Source organism: Halictus rubicundus, chromosome 16 (assembly GCF_050948215.1).
Source record: "Halictus rubicundus isolate RS-2024b chromosome 16, iyHalRubi1_principal, whole genome shotgun sequence".
NCBI classification, from domain to species: Eukaryota; Metazoa; Arthropoda; class Insecta; order Hymenoptera; family Halictidae; genus Halictus; species Halictus rubicundus.
Genome location: NC_135164.1, coordinates 2,356,807 through 2,374,215, shown reverse-complemented (window position 1 = coordinate 2,374,215; position 17,409 = coordinate 2,356,807). Strand labels below are relative to the sequence as shown.

Sequence of the window (17,409 nt, the reverse complement as noted above, 5' to 3'; positions counted from 1 at the left end):
TTGACACTCCGTTGGCCGAAATTATTCAATATAATTTTGGGTCCTCGAGAAAATTTGGTATGTTCTTTTAAGGAACGATATGGGTCAAGTAACAGGGTACCATGTTACAAGGAAATGATTTATTATTTATAGAACATTTTCCTCCGTTTCGAAAGGCACGACTTTGACAACCAGCAAATTTCATTGATTTCTCTCCAAAATCGTACCCAATTCTGGAATAGTCTAAAATAATACTAATGGTACAATCTAAAAATAAAATAAATTCATCTTTAAAGAGGAATAAAAATATTTTAACGGTGTCTCAAAGCTGTTCTTCGAATATAGGTTTAAATGCTTAAAATCTTGGTGCAGTATTCATTAAAACCGTACGATAGACTTAATTTGCCTTTTGAATATTCTCCCCACCTCGCTGACATCAAATTCTTTTCAACACGTTCTGCTAAAAAAGAAGCAGACTTTCGGTTTCTTAAAACTCGAACAAATCGTACCGGGATAAATTAGGAAACCGTAATACCATTTAGGAAACTATTCAGCGTATCGTGAAATATTTAATTCAACCTCGAAATTTTTTATATCAACATGCTGTACAAGAAAATCCAGAAATAGATAGAGAATTTTTATTTTGCATGAAGATCCGCAGTCCAACGAATTAATTTACGTGCTACGATTTAGGTGACAATTAGGCATTCTAACTTCCGTACATCCGAGCAATGACAATACAGTATTACCTCCGTAACTGTCGCAGGGATCTGTACAGTAACTGTCCCAATTTTATCCGGGCGGTAAACACGCTCGACGAATGTAGAGCTTCTGCTATAATTGTCGTCGAACAGACGAAACGACAATTACGGTGGACGACAACCACTGTAGCAGAGAAATCCATTGACGCGTATTTGATCGAAGATTGCCAGTGAGTAATCGGACCGATTTCGTTTGCAGCCGTTAAATTCGGACGCATGTCGAAGAAGCAGAGGGAGAAGGTCGAGGACGAAGTTAGATTCCACAGGGCACAAATGAGAGCGGCCTCCGAGACGGCGCCCGATAGCAGCGTGTTTGAACACCAAACACCGAGCAGCTCGGATCAGCACCACCCCTATAACGGAGGGTAAGTACGAATCTGTTATCTTATCGAGTATCGCGACGAGAATAATGTATATATCCCTGTAGTATTATGCTTGATAAAGGCTCGCTGCTTGGGTCCAACGACAACCTCGTAGCGAGGCGGTTACGGTTCGTGGCACGCTTCTGTCTTGACAAACGATGGCCTGAGACGGTGCCTGTAACAAGAAAATACTGTTCCCTTTTAAGTGAATAATTAAACGAGACGATATCAAAAATGGATGCCTAGCGCCGACCCCCCTTAACGTCGAAATCTTTTATTTATGCTAGGTATACGTACGGCGGCAGCGAATACGCTTCGCCCGGCCCCGGAACAGGTGGCTCGGGTTATTACAATCATCAGGCGATGACGAACTATGAGCTTAGCGCGGATTATGTTGACAGCACGACGACCTACGACCCGCGACCGACGCAGACGCAGGTCGCGGACACCGTCGCACCTGATACACCCTCCGCTGTCACCGCGACTGGGGTTCTTCCCAACGTGGTTACCACCGGTGAGTACCTTCAGACACGTCTCTATCTACCTGTGCTTTAGAGGATCAGGTGTCCGGCTGCTACTCGTTTGTCTCTTTCTATCATCTGTCCGTGGAAACGCTCCAGTATGGTCGCTCAGTTGAGGTGGTGGGCTCGGGACGGAGAAATTAACACAAACCTATCTAGCTTCGCTGATTATGCCACCACTGTGGAATCTTTATGCAAGAGAAAAGTTGACTCCATCGGTTGCAACTAACGGGAGCCGGGATCTTTACGGAAAATAAAAAGTTTGTCTAATTTTAATGTAGTGTGAAAATAATCTGTAGAGTCTTTTAATCTTTTTCACCGTTTTAAACTCCGCCTACTCAGTTTTGCTCATAAATGCATAGTCTAGTAATTTCTTCGGGCATTTCGTATGCGTCAACCTAACATCTCTCGAATCGAGAATGCTTCGCACAGGATCCTATCAATTTTCAGAGATAGCACGTTATTTCCGGGGTGTAGATAAGGCATTCTTTCTCGCGAGTCTGTATATTTTCAATTTTGATCGGACGGAATATGAAGTTAGGCGACTGCCAGACGAAACTGAAGTCGTGCCAAGTCGAGAGTTTATAGTTCCATTAAAGTTTATTGTTAGCGAAGGAGCGGTAACAAGATGTCAATCGATGAACAACCAGCGCCAAGTAGTACTGGTCCCTTTCAGCGCCACGCGGCTGATACAATTATTGTGTTTATCACTGCCAGTTGACTGCACGGTGCATTCGGTGAATGATATTGATACTGTTGCTTGAAGTAACATTAACAGTCATAAAGATACGATTGAATTGCCGCCTCAGGAGTATGCCGTTGCCGCGATAGACGTTTCTTCGAATGAACAATGCCGACAGAGTATCTGAAAAACAGTGAAATTTCACGCTGTTCTATTCTGTAATCGTCGATTGAAATCTTTATCGACGCGTCCGAAGATGAAAAGAAAATTACCCTCCAAGAACTTTGACCTTGTATTCTGTCCTATCAATCTGTGTTGCAATTTATGTCATATATTTTAACTTTCGTTAGCTGCACTCTTGACACCGAGTCGATTTCGACACCATAAAAGGAACGATTTAGGACAAAGTTTCGTTTTCCCCTGAAATTGACCCGAACGGTGGAGGACGGGTGAAACGACGGTAGTTACCATAACACTTACCTAACGATAATGGTTGAAACTTTCGGGCAGTAAGTGTATTCCTAAAGATAGCGGGCAGGCACCATAACCCAGCCCATCATTACAAGCGTTCAAATGGTTTACAACTTACGCGGACTAAAATTACCGCTTCATCGACTGGCTCACTGTGCTGCCAAACAGTCTCGGCTCGTGCACAGTCTAATCCACGTTCCAATCGTAGCTAATTGTACCAGAAACACTTTGAGGGGGTATTCTCCTATGGCGGCTTTGGTTTGAGATAATTTGCGTGCACATGCTACTTCATATTTCGCATACGTGCTTGGTTATCGATCGATCGAGAGAGAGAGAGAGCGTGTGTAATTGTTGTGCGACAATTCAGAATAACACAATGATATTACTACATTAATCTCGCTAAATGAATGATGCTAGGATACAGAAGGTTTCAGTATGAAAAATTTCATCTTTCCAGGCTTAGATTCGTTAGTTAAATTATGTATCGTTGGATATTCTGAGAATTTTGTGTAAGGGGGCCTCCAGAAGCTCGGGCCTTAGGGTGTTTAGGGCCTTCTCCGTCACGCGAGGGAAATATTCGGGTCCTGAGGGGACGGGGGCAGTGTCGCCAAACGGGGAAAATTGAGGGGAATACAGTCCCCTCCCTCTGCCATTGCCGGGTCAGTAGTGACGCAGACGTAGACGCGACGCGAATCGGGCGTGCGTATCACGTCACGTGACCGGTCAGTGACGGAAGCGTGGGGATGCTCGCGGCCGGGGATTGGGGGAATGGCGTCGTGGAAGGTAGAGTGGGAGACAAGTCCTAATCTGGCGACACTGGAGGGGACAGACCTAGGATAGGGTTCTCGCGGTGATCCTACCTCTGGGGCAACGCATCCAGCGTCTAAGAGTCTTTTCATGCGGAGCCGTATGCGATACTTATGCAATATGTACGTGGCACACGAATCACGATTCGTTTGAGAAGGCTCTGAGTGCTCGGGGCCTTAGGAGGTCTTGATCTGCCGCTGGTTAAGAGCGAATCCGTGAAGTGGCGTAGCGACGATGTTGGTAACTTTCCCCTTGACAATAGGTCGCGAGGTTAGGGGCGGAGAAAGAGAGAAATGGGCGGATACAGAAAGCCTCCCGGACCCAGTGAACTTTGACTTTTCGCGTGAACCAGGAAAGTCGCTGTCCGCCTCGACGACCGGAAGCAGCACGGGGGGTAGTGGTGGCGGTAGTAGCGGAGGCGGTGGTAACGGTGGTGGATCCGGTGGCGGTGGCTCGGGCGGTGGAGGGAGCGGTTCTGGCACCGGTGGCGGTGCGGCCGCTGGCGGCGGCGGCGGTGGTGCCGGTTCCCTCAGCGGGGGTGGAATCGTTGCTGTCAAGCAAGAAACCACCGTCGAACTCGCCAACCTGGGCCACGGCTCGTACACGATGGTCGACTCGACGACCTTTCTGAGCGGTCAGCAACAGAGGGTCAGCAATCCATCCGAGGACGACGAAGTGCCGAGTCTGCCCAGTATGTCCCATGCGAGATGTGAGGTTACGTTTGTGTCCCTTTGCATGGGCATGCCAGTTGCGCTTTCTTTTCTTCTTACGTTTCTTTTTTCTCTTTTTTTTTCTTCTTCTTCTTCTTCTTCTTCTTCTTTTCTTTGTCTTCCTGCGCCGCGCGCCTTCGCGCCTCGCGCCACACGTTCTTCCGTCGTTTTACGATCGTAGGCTGTTTCGTTTTCTTTTCGTTTTGATCGTTCTCCGTTCGACGCTCGCGGAGCACGTTTTCTGTTTAACATCGACTCACTGAGAACGCTGTTCAGTCGTGTTATGGAGGACCGGAAAATGTAAATTAGAAATGCTACCGGAAACTAGTGTAATCTTGGGAGGTCGGCAGAGACAGAAGGAAGGTAGGGAAAAATTTTGGAGAACGACAGAACTTATTTATTATTTTCTAAAAATGAATCGGAACAAATTGAAGGTATCACAGGGGTTTGAATTTTTGGCGGTGACTTTGTGCGCGCAAGGGCGGATCGGACAAAGTTTTCCGACTTGAGGACCATAGTGAGATGGCTGCGCTAACTGCAGCGATAATGCAGTTTGAAATTGCGGCAATTACAGAGATTTACAACGAACCCGAGGATAGGTCTCGGTGGTTCAGATTGGCCCGGGGAATCGTAAGAAAACGTGCTCTCGCAATTCCGAGTCTCGCATTCTCGCCGAAGACAAGACTTACTAAGTGTATTCCAGTGCCAAAACGATTTACCGATCGCAGTGTTCTATCCTTTAACGATCTGTCGCTTGTGTGTCACCGCTGTCTACTAAACAATCGTTGCAACGACACGTCGGAGACTTGTTTGTTCGTTCTTTCAAATACGTGGTTGTTCTTTCCTGTTCGTTTGTTTGTTTTTTTTTTCTTGTTTTTGTTGGTGTAAAGTAGTTAGACACTTTTGCATCGTTCTCGATGGTCCGCGAACGATCGGCGTAGAACGAAATTTCAACCGGCAATTCCGTTTCGTTTTCGTAGATCCTGCACAGATCAGTGAGCTGCTCTCAAAAACAATAGCGGACGCTCACGCAAGAACGTGTCTGATGACGACGGAAGAGATTCAGGAGTCTTTCCGGAAGCCGCACGACCTCACCAGATTGATCTACTACAAGAACATGGCGCACGAACAACTCTGGCTCGAATGCGCCCAAAAACTAACCGCTGTTATCCAGCAGATCATCGAGTTCGCCAAGATGGTTCCTGGATTCATGAAGCTCTCGCAAGACGACCAGATCGTTCTATTAAAGGCTGGTACGTAAACCCAAACGGAAGTGTTATCGAACGTAGTATATTCAGATCATAGATTCCCCTGTTGTTCGTAGGTTCCTTCGAGTTGGCTGTGCTACGTATGAGCAGGTACCTAGATCTCCAGCAGAACTGTGTCCTCTACGGTGACACAATGTTGCCACAGGACGCGTTTTACACGACGGACACAGCGGAAATGAAGCTCGTTTCTTGCGTGTTCGAAATGGCCAGGAGTATTGCCGAATTGAAACTCACGGAAACGGAGCTCGCGCTGTACAGCGCAGCGGTTCTCTACAGCCCTGGTTAGTAAAAGTCGTAACGGGACTTTTTTTTTCAAATAAAAAGACTGATCAACTTGCTGCCACGTTGCAGAAAACCATAACTCGACGTTAGAAAGTTCTCAATTAAAACTGAAAGCTCTGAATCAGAAATGTTTCGATTACCACCATTTACATTAGTTTGAATCTTCGCGGGAACTTCAAAGAATTATTCATAATTTTCTATCAAGAAGTTTTTGAAGGTTAGCGAAGATTCCTTTTACGAATCCTTAATTCTTTAATCCCGTTTAAAGGTTCCGTATAAATATGTAGATGGTCGTACGACGATTTGAGAACATTGCAATACAAAGAGGAAAGTATCTGCTCTCGTGCAGTAAAGACGCAACTGATTTGGTTAATCCACCTGGTCGTTACCGAGAACTTTTTATCAGTCAATGAAAAAGCAAGGTGGAGTACCTTAACAGGGGGGGGGGGATAGAAGAGCACTAGTGTCCTATTACGACATATAAAACGAATACCATTACCGTGGCTTCGACTTTCACAATCCTTTTAGTTAAAAGGATTCTGCTTCTCTATAATCTATTGCTTCCGACGATAACGGGGATGCAGTTGATTCGACAAGCACCAAAGCAATGGAATTATGATGTCTCGATCTATAAAACTTCTAATCTACATCTTCAATGCAAAGATGCTGATGCTTATCGTTCCAGCGGAAATACAATGTGCTTCAGAATTGTAACGATAGCTTCGCAGACTTATATTGGAATTAACCCTCCGACGGCGGTCCATTTTCATAGCCACAATAGTCATCGAGACTATTTGGTCAGCTTTTCCATTGGCGATTTTTATTGTATCGGTGGAAACGGAAGCAAGCTCCGCCGTTGCAGGGTTAAAGTCCAAAGTAACAACATGAAACCCCTTTAACCCTCTGTACTCTGTGCAATGCAATAATTGATTTTTAACGAAACGAGAATAGGACTTCTGCGAGATCACTTAGAACGCGTTGACGCTGATAAGGTTAATCTCGAACATGATGCCTGAATTTCAGATCGGCCGGGACTGAAAGGCCTCGCGGAAGTGACGAGACTGTCACAGGCGGTAATCAGGGCGTTGAGGTCGGAGTTAGACCGTAACCACGTGTCGCCGATCAAGGGCGACGTAACGGTGTGCGACGCGATCCTGGCGAAGATCCCCCAGCTCCGGGAGATCTCTCTGCTGCACATGGACGCCCTCGCGAAGCTGAAACGGTCGCAGCCCCACCTCGACTTCCCGGCCCTCCACAAAGAGCTTTTCAGCGTCGACAGCTGAACGATCGACGCGGCGCAGGGCGTCCCGACGCTGACGAACAAAGCGGTACGCGAGTAGCGCCGGGCCTTGCTCTGTCAAGGTGAGTTCCACCGTCCGGAAAGGAAACGACGGAGAAGGCGACGCGTGTCAACAGAGAAAACGGTGACGTCGCGACGACGCTACCTAGGAAGAGCGCGAGAGAAAGAGAGCGAGAGAGAGAGAGAGAAAATGAGAGAGTGAGAGAGTGAATAACGCGTGGGCGTGTTTAGGGCCGATCGACGACGACGGTCGAAGGGTGCGGAGTACGCGATTGTGACGCAACGAGCTTGCTGAGATTTTGTCCGATTTGATTTCCGAGGCCGTAATGCCGGAGACACGCTTACCACACACTACTTTTTATTTCTTTGATCGTACTATCATAAACCCTACGTACTTCTTCTTTAGCTTCAAATGTATCGTGCACGAGAACGCATCGAACAGGAGGGACAAGTTATGAGTTATATATATAGTATATATATATATATTATGAATTACGAGTAATTTAGGCAGCACACGTTGCGTTGTTATTGTATATTTAATTCCGAGGATTAGTAATTGAATTTTATATATTGACATGTTATATAGAATTTTTAAGTACAAAGAGATAAGTTTTATCGGAAGAGGGAGCGAGGCCGACGATCCGATCGTCTTCGCGTCCTTGGATCGTTCGAGCAATCCTGTTTGCCGCTTGTCGCTTGCACGATCTTCCTTCGAGCCCTTCGACTCAGGCAGGAATTCTAAGATCCTCGAAAAAAAGAAAGAAAAGAAAAAAAAACAAGAACAATCGTAGCCGACGACTGCGAGCAATCGAGAACGGTCTCGACGCGAAAGACGGTTGTTTGGTGACGCGCGGTTTATTGTACATATTCGTTTTTTCGTCGTGTCTCATCGTCGTCTATATATTTACGAGAAAAAATGTATGACGATAGAGCGGAGCTTTTCGTCACACCGAGATAACGAAATCTTAATCTTATCTGCGCAACCCGATTTCACCGATTGTCCGGAGTGAAAGAGAGAGAGAGAGTGAGAGAGAGAGAGAGAGAGAGAAAAAGAGAGAGAGAGAATGAGAACGAGAGAACGGAAGAGTGAAAGAGTGAGAGAGAGAGAGAGAGAGAGAGGGGGAGAGAGGAAATTGGACTTCATGCCGGAGCACGATGTTTTGGATCTTAAATTTAACATGCAAGCGAGCCGGCTTGAAAACGACGTGCCGCCCGAATCGAGCGGGAAACAAGTAACTGTTTCTATCTTCTTTGTCCTTTTTTTTTTTTTTGTTTTTGTTAAAATTAACTGCGATCGTTGTAAGTCTACTCGTCCATCTTTTTTTATTCTATTATCGGTTCGTTATTGGAAAGCACGTAACTTGTACTTTGATCTTTTTTTCGGTCAGAAACTGCGTTACTAGTACTACTACGATAATCATTAACATTATTAATTAATTAATATTATTATAATAATTATTATTATCCTTATTATTATTACGATTATTATTATCTATTTGTTTCCCTCCTTCTTCCCTTTTTATTTTTCTTTTTTTTTTTTTTTTGAAAGCTTTCGTTTTGTTTTCTCTCTTTCACGTGTACAAAATGCGATAGGATAATTCGTATTAAGTTTCTTCTTTTCACCCGGCGTCGCCCCCCGAACTTCCCTCCCGCGATTGTTTATTAGTTGTACCCGTTAAGTGAAAGTTACCTTGGGAGTTTCTGAGTGAAAAACGTCGGGAACGATACCGCGGGGTGAAGTCTACCGGGTTTTCGCCGCGTACGGTTATGTTAATCGGGTTCTTCTCGAGTATTACTGCGAGACTCTAATTTATTATCGTCCTAGACTATTTCGCGAAAACGGTTAGTCGATAGCTTTAACGTTCCGCAAAATGCACGACAAAGCAAAGGGAAAACAATTAAACGGAAATCGGATTATAGTACTTTGAGAAGGGAACCCTCCGTCTCGACGATCTCTCTCGCAGCGAACAGTAAAGTATTACTTTCCAGCCAACCGGAAGTTTGTTTCAAGATCCTACTTTCATTATTGTTAACCTCGATCGGACTCATTCCATGATTTTTCATCATTCTAATCGCGACACGACCGTCGCTGTTTCGTTGAATCTTGTTGGCGCGTCGGCCATTGGGGAATTGCGTTCGTCGCGTAAATTGCTTGTACATATTGTATAAAGTAAACGGTGTGAATTGATCGGGACGAGTTACGCTCGTTTCTTGGTCACTTTATCCGCGGGGTGTGTGTCGTCGAAAATCCGGTAGGCGATCCGCGCGATCACCTCGCGAAACGGTCGAACCCGAGGACTGGGCGTCGAGTTACATATTTTCCGAGCATCGAAAGTTACTTGTTTCTGGTCGACGGCGATCCTTCCTAGGCAGCGTCGAGGAGCGAACGTGTCACGCGAAACGGAATACCGCAGGATTGTAGATTTAAAAACAGTGGCGGACGAACAAGCGGTAGAGACACGAGATCGTGTCGAGGCAATCGGAACGGAAATGGATGATCACGAGGCAAACAATTTCTGTATAACTAAGAGAAAACATAGGAAACCACGTTTAAATTGAACAACACTTGCGAACGTTGTCCGTATTCTTCGGGTTTATACTTTTATATTGATTAGCAGTTTCGAGCGAATCGTTTGTCCAGTTCGCGTAAAGATTTGTTGAACGTTCGCGTCGACAACATTTTACAGCGTTCTGTCTGCTCGGAGTACCCGTATTTCTCTTCTCGCTTTTTTTTTTCTTTTTTGATTTCACGCATAGACATTGAAACGACTGAGAGAACTCTTCGAATCATTTCGCGTAGTGTGCCGCTCGATCAGAAAATTCGGACGATTATTTATCGCAGCGTGACGAACTCCTTTCAACTCTCGTACGATCTATTCTATTTTTGGATACTGTGAGACGTCTCTTACTCTATTGTAATGGAATGTGCTCGCTGGCGCGGTTACGGATAAAACAACGTTGGCGAAAACTGCCAGAGGACACCTTTTGTGCAATTGTTTTTGAGGAGCGTACGAGGGTTGGCGGAAACTCTGATGCTGTCGCGTCGCTGTCGTAATTCGAATAATGGCAATGGAAAAACAAAAGCTTGAGGTATTGACGGACAAGCGACGATCAAGAGATTATTAATTATTATGCGCGGGACGGAAACTGTAGAAGACGCCCGTGGATTATCGTGTATTCGCGGGTAGGATGATGGTCGACGATCGGTCCGATCATTTTGTGGCTCATCTACTTGCGTTGCCTTCGCCTCGACGGAAGTGGCAGCGGTCGCGTCCGTGTGCGACGACTTGTGGAGGGAGAAAAATACGAAAAAAAAAGAAATAACCGACAAGAAACCACGACTCGTCATTGACTGAATAGATTCTATACTCGCGGTGCTTACGACAGGGAGCAAAAGAGGTACAAGCGTTTAACCGTATATTCGTCTCCTTTCTGTTGCAGATTATTTCCTTCGTAATGAACGTATTGGGCCTTAAATAAACATAACATTGTTTTATATATATATATAAAAACAAAAGTTATATATATATATAAAGTATACATAAAAAGCATAAAGTATATATGAAAGATATGTAGAAGTGTGTGTATATATGTCTACATATATATATATATATATACTATATATTACATATTATATATATGTTTATATGTACATACATGCATATACATATATATACACATATGTATACGTATATACGCACACTAATATAAAAAATATATATATAGAAAGAGAGTATGTGTGAAAATTCAATGCGTGAGAGAAAACGAGTTTGAAAGAATGATCAGAGGGAAAGGATTAAACACAAGTGAGCGGAGGAAAGTGAACCACGAGGACGACAGAATCAGCGAGAGAGAGAGAGACAGAGAGAGAGAGAGAGAGAGAGAGAGAAAGAGAGAGAGAGAGAGTGCGTGTGTGTGAGAGAGAGAGAGTGCGAGCACGAAAGAACTGAGAATATCGGTTGTTACGATGCATACATACAAAAAGGTATATATTGTACTAATTAAAGTAAAGAAAAAAAAATGTGGTTAAAGGGGCCCGGCCAGAACGGTCCACAGACAACTTATATATCTATGTGTATGCATACACACGCGCGCACACGGAGAACGCACGCGTAACAATGTATACCCGCATAGACGGGGGACTGGGCGTGTATTACGGTGAGAATTTTGCTCGGACCGGCCGTTCACGACATAGAAAACGAAACCGAGATACATTTAAACGCAAACGGTGCAAAAGACCCGATGAAATAGCGTCGGCGAATGACTGGCGAGCCGGAGCGCGTCGACGTTCTCCCGTTTTTCGCGTGCGGAAACGCGAACGGAAAACGCAGCGTTCGACGGACGGACGGACGGGAGAATGTCGGCGCTACTTCCGGTCGGTCAGCTTCGCGGTAGTTGGTTCGCATAGTTCCCTCTGAGCTACTTTAGACTGTATATGTATAAACACACACTCGCATATATATATTATACATATACATATATATATATATTATATATATATACATATTGAGAAGGGCGAAAATTTCCGACGGAACGAGCAAGATTCAACGGTCCCCGCGTCTCCGAACAGTACACAGAGGCGAATAAGATAGAAAAAGCGTGCGACGATGAACTGTGAACGTGTACGTGTGTGTGTGCATATGTATATGTATATATAAATATAGGAGTATAAATATAAATATAAATAATGAAGAATAAAAAGCGATATATTGTCCCTGGACCGGTCTGGCCGGCTCGCGGACGCAACATGTGAGAAAAAGGAAACACTGTCACACGGATATACACACACGATCCACACACACACACCATCCCCACAGCGAAACTGAGAAACGAACCTGACGAACACACATTTACAATACACGAGCCTGCGCGAGCGCGTAGATAGAGGTTTAATCGAGGTAATCATTATGTGCGCATTATAAACGTTTTGGTACTGTACGGCACTGTATGACGCGTCTCTTTATACGTAAACACGTACTTCTTAAACTAAATAATAATAACCATCGCCGCGGTGGAGCCTCTCGAAGCGTTTTTTACGCACCGTTACCGGCTTTCCTCGCTTTCGTCGGCCGGACACACACACACGCTGGAAGCGCGAGCGCGCCTAGATCGTCGATCGATCATCGACGATCCGAACGAACGGAGAGAACCGAGCGCACGGCCGATCCGATATACATCCCCGGCCGGCCATCGACCGGATCGTTACTGTACTCCTTTATTCGCTGTTTCATCCCTTCGTACTTGTCGCGAGACCGGATGCGGCCGAGAATCTGTTTGCGACTTCTGTCCGGCAACGTTTTAACGATCAACGACTGGCAGATATGGTGCGTGTGCCTTTTTGACTGTAGCGCAACTATGTTCTTTTGTTTCAAAGTTTAATAAATTTGATCAATATAGCGTACGGCAATTGCTCACTTTACACGATTACGAGCGATCACGGTTCCCCAGCTGTCTCGAATCTGCTGCTTTCTTCGGATCTATTCTTCTTCTTTCGATCACCTTTGAATCTCTGTCCCACGAAGCTTCCTCCCGTGCCTCGCAATTACAAACTGATCTAATCTCCGTGTCTGCTAGATCCGTAAGCCTGTCGCAAACCAGTCGTTCAATGGGTCTATAATTTGCAGCTTCGATTCAAATAGCGTCGCACACCGATCAATTTTCGCTAGCTCGCTATCAAAATCCCTTTAGAAAAGAACGCTGATGACACGTAGCGCGGTAAGATTAGGAAATTTCTGAGAGCCTATAGTGTGTGTGAGAGAGAGAAAGAAAGAGAGAGAGAGTGTGTGTGTTGTTGATTGAAACGTAAAGTGAGAGATTGCTATAACTAAGCCCAGTTAAAGTAACGAGAAGACTACCAAAACATGAAACTGCAATGTATCAAGTTTCCCAGATGCAAAAGTTGAAATTGAATTCTTTTCGCTGTTTCGTGATTTCAAATGTTTTGTACCTACTGAACCCACGCAAAAGACCGTTCATTGACAAAATTAATCCCACGAGCTCGTGCAAAGAAAAAGGGGAAAAAGTATCGAATAAAGTAGAAGCTTCGCCGACGTCACTGTTCGCGGCAGCGTAAAGGATTAAGTCTACACTGTGAATCATGTAAACGACCCGAATCTCTCTCATCACGCAGAACACCCTCCCACGTGATTCCGAATAAGTACAAGGATGAAACGGGACACCTAATAGGGAGTACACTATCGACAATCCTTTCGTCGTTGCGAATAAAAGAGAATCAGTTTTCCATTCACCGCATCCGCACCACTGACAGAAAGTCATTTTTTCGACGACAAAAGGATCGGAGACCGCTATTGGCTCGGTGCTCGAGGCACGGATCGAGGGACCTCGAACGATCCCGGAAACGTTTCGATCGACGACCCACAAGTTTTGATATTTACAAATTATTCGAAGCGACGATGCTGCTTTGAAGTCTTAATTAGAGTTAACGCGAACTCGAGCATTTTGTACGTGATCCTGGGTGACGAGCATCGCCGTAAATTTTTACACAGTGATATTTATTTGTGATTGTTCGATTATATCGATGTGCCCGCGCGGGTTGGAGCGCCAGGCTTTCGAGATCGTCAGTTAGCTGAATTCTGACGCTGAGTTTTTTGGTAGCGCACCGCGAGAGCTTGGCCGATACTTTTGCGAGACAGAAGCGCCCCACAATTTTTTAGCGCAGCTTAGCAGACCGCGTAGCGTGACCATTAACCGATAGACGTTAAAACGTTCTAGATAAGTTCCACGGTGAAGTATCGTCCGCGTCCCGAGCGAAATCTTCTCTTCTCTTATTGTTATTCAGCACGAGCATCCCTGAAACGGCACCGGCACAGGTCCGACCGATGACTGCGCGCCGTTTGTCCGATCAGACGAGTTGATCGAGCAAAAATCGTTGTCTTTTCTGTTTTTTTTTTTTATTCGCGAGGATCGTCAAATATAATGTTTCTAATCGCTCGGTATCGTTCGCAGTGCTCGGACACGTGCCGCTTGAGGGATTCTGACTTTGATCATCACTTGGTACTCTTCGAAGGTGTCGAGCAACGTATCGAAACAGGAAACGTTCGGTTGGCCAATCGGTATCGTCGGATTTCTCCGTGGAAGGTGGTGTCCGATGTTTTATCAATGCAATATCGCGTTCGTCCAATTTTTCAAAATTGAGGTTCGACCTCTTAGGCTACGGCTAGGCTGAACTTGTTTGATCGCTTTTCCCTGTAGATTTCGTCACACTTGTGTAAAAATAAAATTACAGTCGAATAAGTTTTAATATTATCGTAGCATTTAAAAAACTCGAAGAATGCAATAATGAAGAAATATTTTAATAGTTCATAGTTTAAACACGCGACAAACAAGCGAAACAGGTCACTGTGTGTAACGGTGTACCGTAGCTAAGCGGTTAAACATGTAATCGTAAAAAAAAGTTCACTGACAAATCTTTTAATTGCGATTATTTCCTCTCCAGTCCAACGCTATACTTTTTGGCCAACCTAACAGCAGAAGGGGGGAACAGTGGGTGGACACATGCTTTCTGTGAGCCTGGGATCCTGTTGTTTCCAATTTTTCGGAACTCGATGCGACTGGTAGCGTAGATAACGAGAGGAAATGCGAATGCGAGGGGGATGGGGGTTGAAATCGTATGGGGTGCAACGGGGGAACTTAGGGAAACGAGGGAGGCTCGACGAGAGCGATGGCGAATCCGTCACGGTGCGCCGACTGATACGTTTTCGGACGGTTTAAATATACTTATAGCGAAATTAAGAAATGCATATTATTCTGCCGATTAACGAGTAAGTGCGTAGAATTCGTTTAACTGTAGATAAAACACGTACACAGTCACGTACGCGCGAGTGCAAGATACATTACCACCCTGTAATCGTTCACCCACGAAAAAAACCCACCCACCCACCCATATGTACACTGCGTACCACGATACACGGATACAGATACACGCCACACGAATACAGAGACACGCGGACACACACGGATATACAGCGACACACACACACACGTCTAAGATAACCGGGGCGGGCACGGTTAAGAGATACAAACAAAACAAGCGACAAACAAAAACAATATTGCGAATACGAATGGAGGAGAGAAAGTGATGGGAGAGAAAGAGAGAGAATTAAGGAATATTAAGAAAAAAAAATGCAAAACAGACACATACACAAAGGCGCAACACGTACACGCGCACGCACGTTGCAATTAGACGTTATTATCGCAATTTGGAGTTAAATTTTATAATATATAATATATAAAAATATATATATAATAAATAAAAGTTGACGGATAATATAGAGTTATATTAAATATCGATTAAAAAAAAATAATAATAAAACAGCGGGAGCGTTTGTTTTCTTGGGGTGGTGCGGTTCACGCACTATCGACTCGACCTTGTCCCCTGTCATTTTGACCCTGTCCCTTTATCATATTTAAATGATATAATTATGAAATAAATAGATACTTAAACGTGGGGGTACGCAACATAGAATTTTTTCTGAACGTTTACTTCAATTTGTATCTGAATCAAGTTCTTAATGATCTTCACAAATTTTAAGTCTGTGTTATGTAGGATCATACCCTTTTCGGTTGTACCACCCAGTTAGCGATCATCCTGTATTTCCTACGAATTTAAAGCTGTACATAGCATCTTCTTTCTTAAATATAAGTAATACATACATTCCATTCGATCTATAATATTTAATAAAAAGACAGTAGTTTTATGACAATAAAAAGAGTACACGATTGTATTTCTTTCATCGTCGGTATATCATAATCTAAAATGTGTGGATAAGTAGTTAGAAGAAGTTACCGAAGAGGTCGCGTTTCCGCGTACACTGTCAACGATTAACAATGAGTTCATCTGTCAGTCGTCGTACAAAGTGAGAAATTTTACAAATTACGCTTAAATAAACTATTATTTATTTGTCACACTGTGAACTATATTAATCTAAAAATAGTAGATATCTATAAGTGTGGTTAGATTGAAAATATTAACCTTATTCAAGTTATTTTACTCTTTTTTGAGGTTAAGTACCGTTTTCGTAGTTTCGTATACAACGAGGAAGATATAAATTGTATTTCTTCACGCAGCTTGAAAATATCGGCGGGGGCATTAGTATGCGAAGAAAGTATTTTAAAAGGAGATATTACAATTGGTCCAAAGACTGTGGTGCATCCTCGAGCAAGTATCATCGCAGAGGCTGGACCAATTATAATAGGTGAAGGAAATATTATTGAAGAAATGGCAACGATAGCGAACAGGTAATGTAAGGATTCGTGTATCAGAGCTCAATTAAATGAGAATAAAGTGTTTATTTATAGGTTACCACCTGACGCTCCTGAACCAGCGACAGTTCCAGTGCAAATAATAGGTAGCTTCAATGTATTCGAGACTGACTGTACTTGTGAAGCCTATAAAGTCGGAGATAACAATATATTTGAAAGTAAAGGTTGTATGATATATTATGCTAAAAGTACATTTGCTACATACTTATGTTATTGGAAGGATCCTCTTGTTTGCAGCCTTTGTTGGTCGCGAAGTTGAGTTGACCAATGGTTGTGTCGTTGGATCAGCCTGTGTGTTGACAGAACCAGAATCAATACCTGAGAACACTGTAGTATATGGTAGCGATTGTCACCGTAGAGAAATGCATGATAAACCATACGTAAGTATTTGTAACACTTGTGCTAGCACTTTAAACCCTTAAAGATGTCCATAAATTTTTATCTTTTTTTATTGCAGCCGCAAGTAGGTCAACTTGAATTTTTATTAAAAGTTCTGCCTAATTATCATCATCTTAGAAAGCCAAATGTAAAACCTACAAAAAGTGAAGGAGAAACATAATATTACTCTAGCATTACCAAGCAGTTCGGTATTTTGTTTGCAATGTATTAATTTAAGACTATAAATACAATTTTTAACACTTCGTCTGAATACTAGCTATGAGCAGATAAAGTGAATAATTCCAAGAATTTATTTTCTGTTATAATATTTATTTTCTGGAAGTTATTTAATAAATTTATAACTACATTAAAATTCAACGTATAATACGTATTGCACAAATAAATGAAAGTTACCATATTTCATTACAGTATTATTGAAATTATACGTTTGCACACTTGATCTTTTGTGATAAAGCCCTCTTGTGACAATTCTAGAAAACACCACCGCAAAATCTGCAGTTATTCATACTTGGTATTAACAAATAGAATATATTTATTTCCGAATTGAATTTTTCTGCTGGACATATAATTTTCCAATGAAATATT

General features: G+C 43.5%; 2 protein-coding genes across 10 annotated transcripts in view; both read left to right on the top strand.

The window, feature by feature from the left end:
* Window positions 1–15,434, top strand: part of Hr3 (nuclear hormone receptor 3 ROR-beta) — a 114,138-nt gene extending 98,704 nt beyond the window's left edge. For 4 of the 9 annotated variants that reach the window (XM_076801944.1, XM_076801942.1, XM_076801945.1 and 1 more), the window contains 6 exons: window positions 940–1,105; window positions 1,390–1,616; window positions 3,936–4,292; window positions 5,274–5,546; window positions 5,618–5,842; window positions 6,867–15,434. In XM_076801944.1, the coding sequence (XP_076658059.1) occupies window positions 940–1,105; window positions 1,390–1,616; window positions 3,936–4,292; window positions 5,274–5,546; window positions 5,618–5,842; window positions 6,867–7,126 (1,508 nt within the window). In that variant the 3' untranslated portion in view covers window positions 7,127–15,434. The remainder of the gene's footprint in view (window positions 1–939; window positions 1,106–1,389; window positions 1,617–3,935; window positions 4,293–5,273; window positions 5,547–5,617; window positions 5,843–6,866) is intronic. The other 5 variants (XM_076801947.1, XM_076801946.1, XR_013083585.1 and 2 more) reach the window with 4 other exon arrangements.
* Window positions 15,435–15,897: 463 nt separating this feature from the next.
* Window positions 15,898–17,079, top strand: Dctn6-p27 (dynactin subunit 6). The gene is made up of 5 exons (XM_076802367.1): window positions 15,898–16,019; window positions 16,231–16,401; window positions 16,462–16,589; window positions 16,663–16,805; window positions 16,883–17,079. Exons 1-5 carry the CDS (start codon window positions 15,991–15,993, stop codon window positions 16,982–16,984), a joined length of 573 nt encoding a protein of 190 aa, XP_076658482.1. The 5' UTR covers window positions 15,898–15,990; the 3' UTR covers window positions 16,985–17,079.
* Window positions 17,080–17,409: the final 330 nt, after the last annotated feature.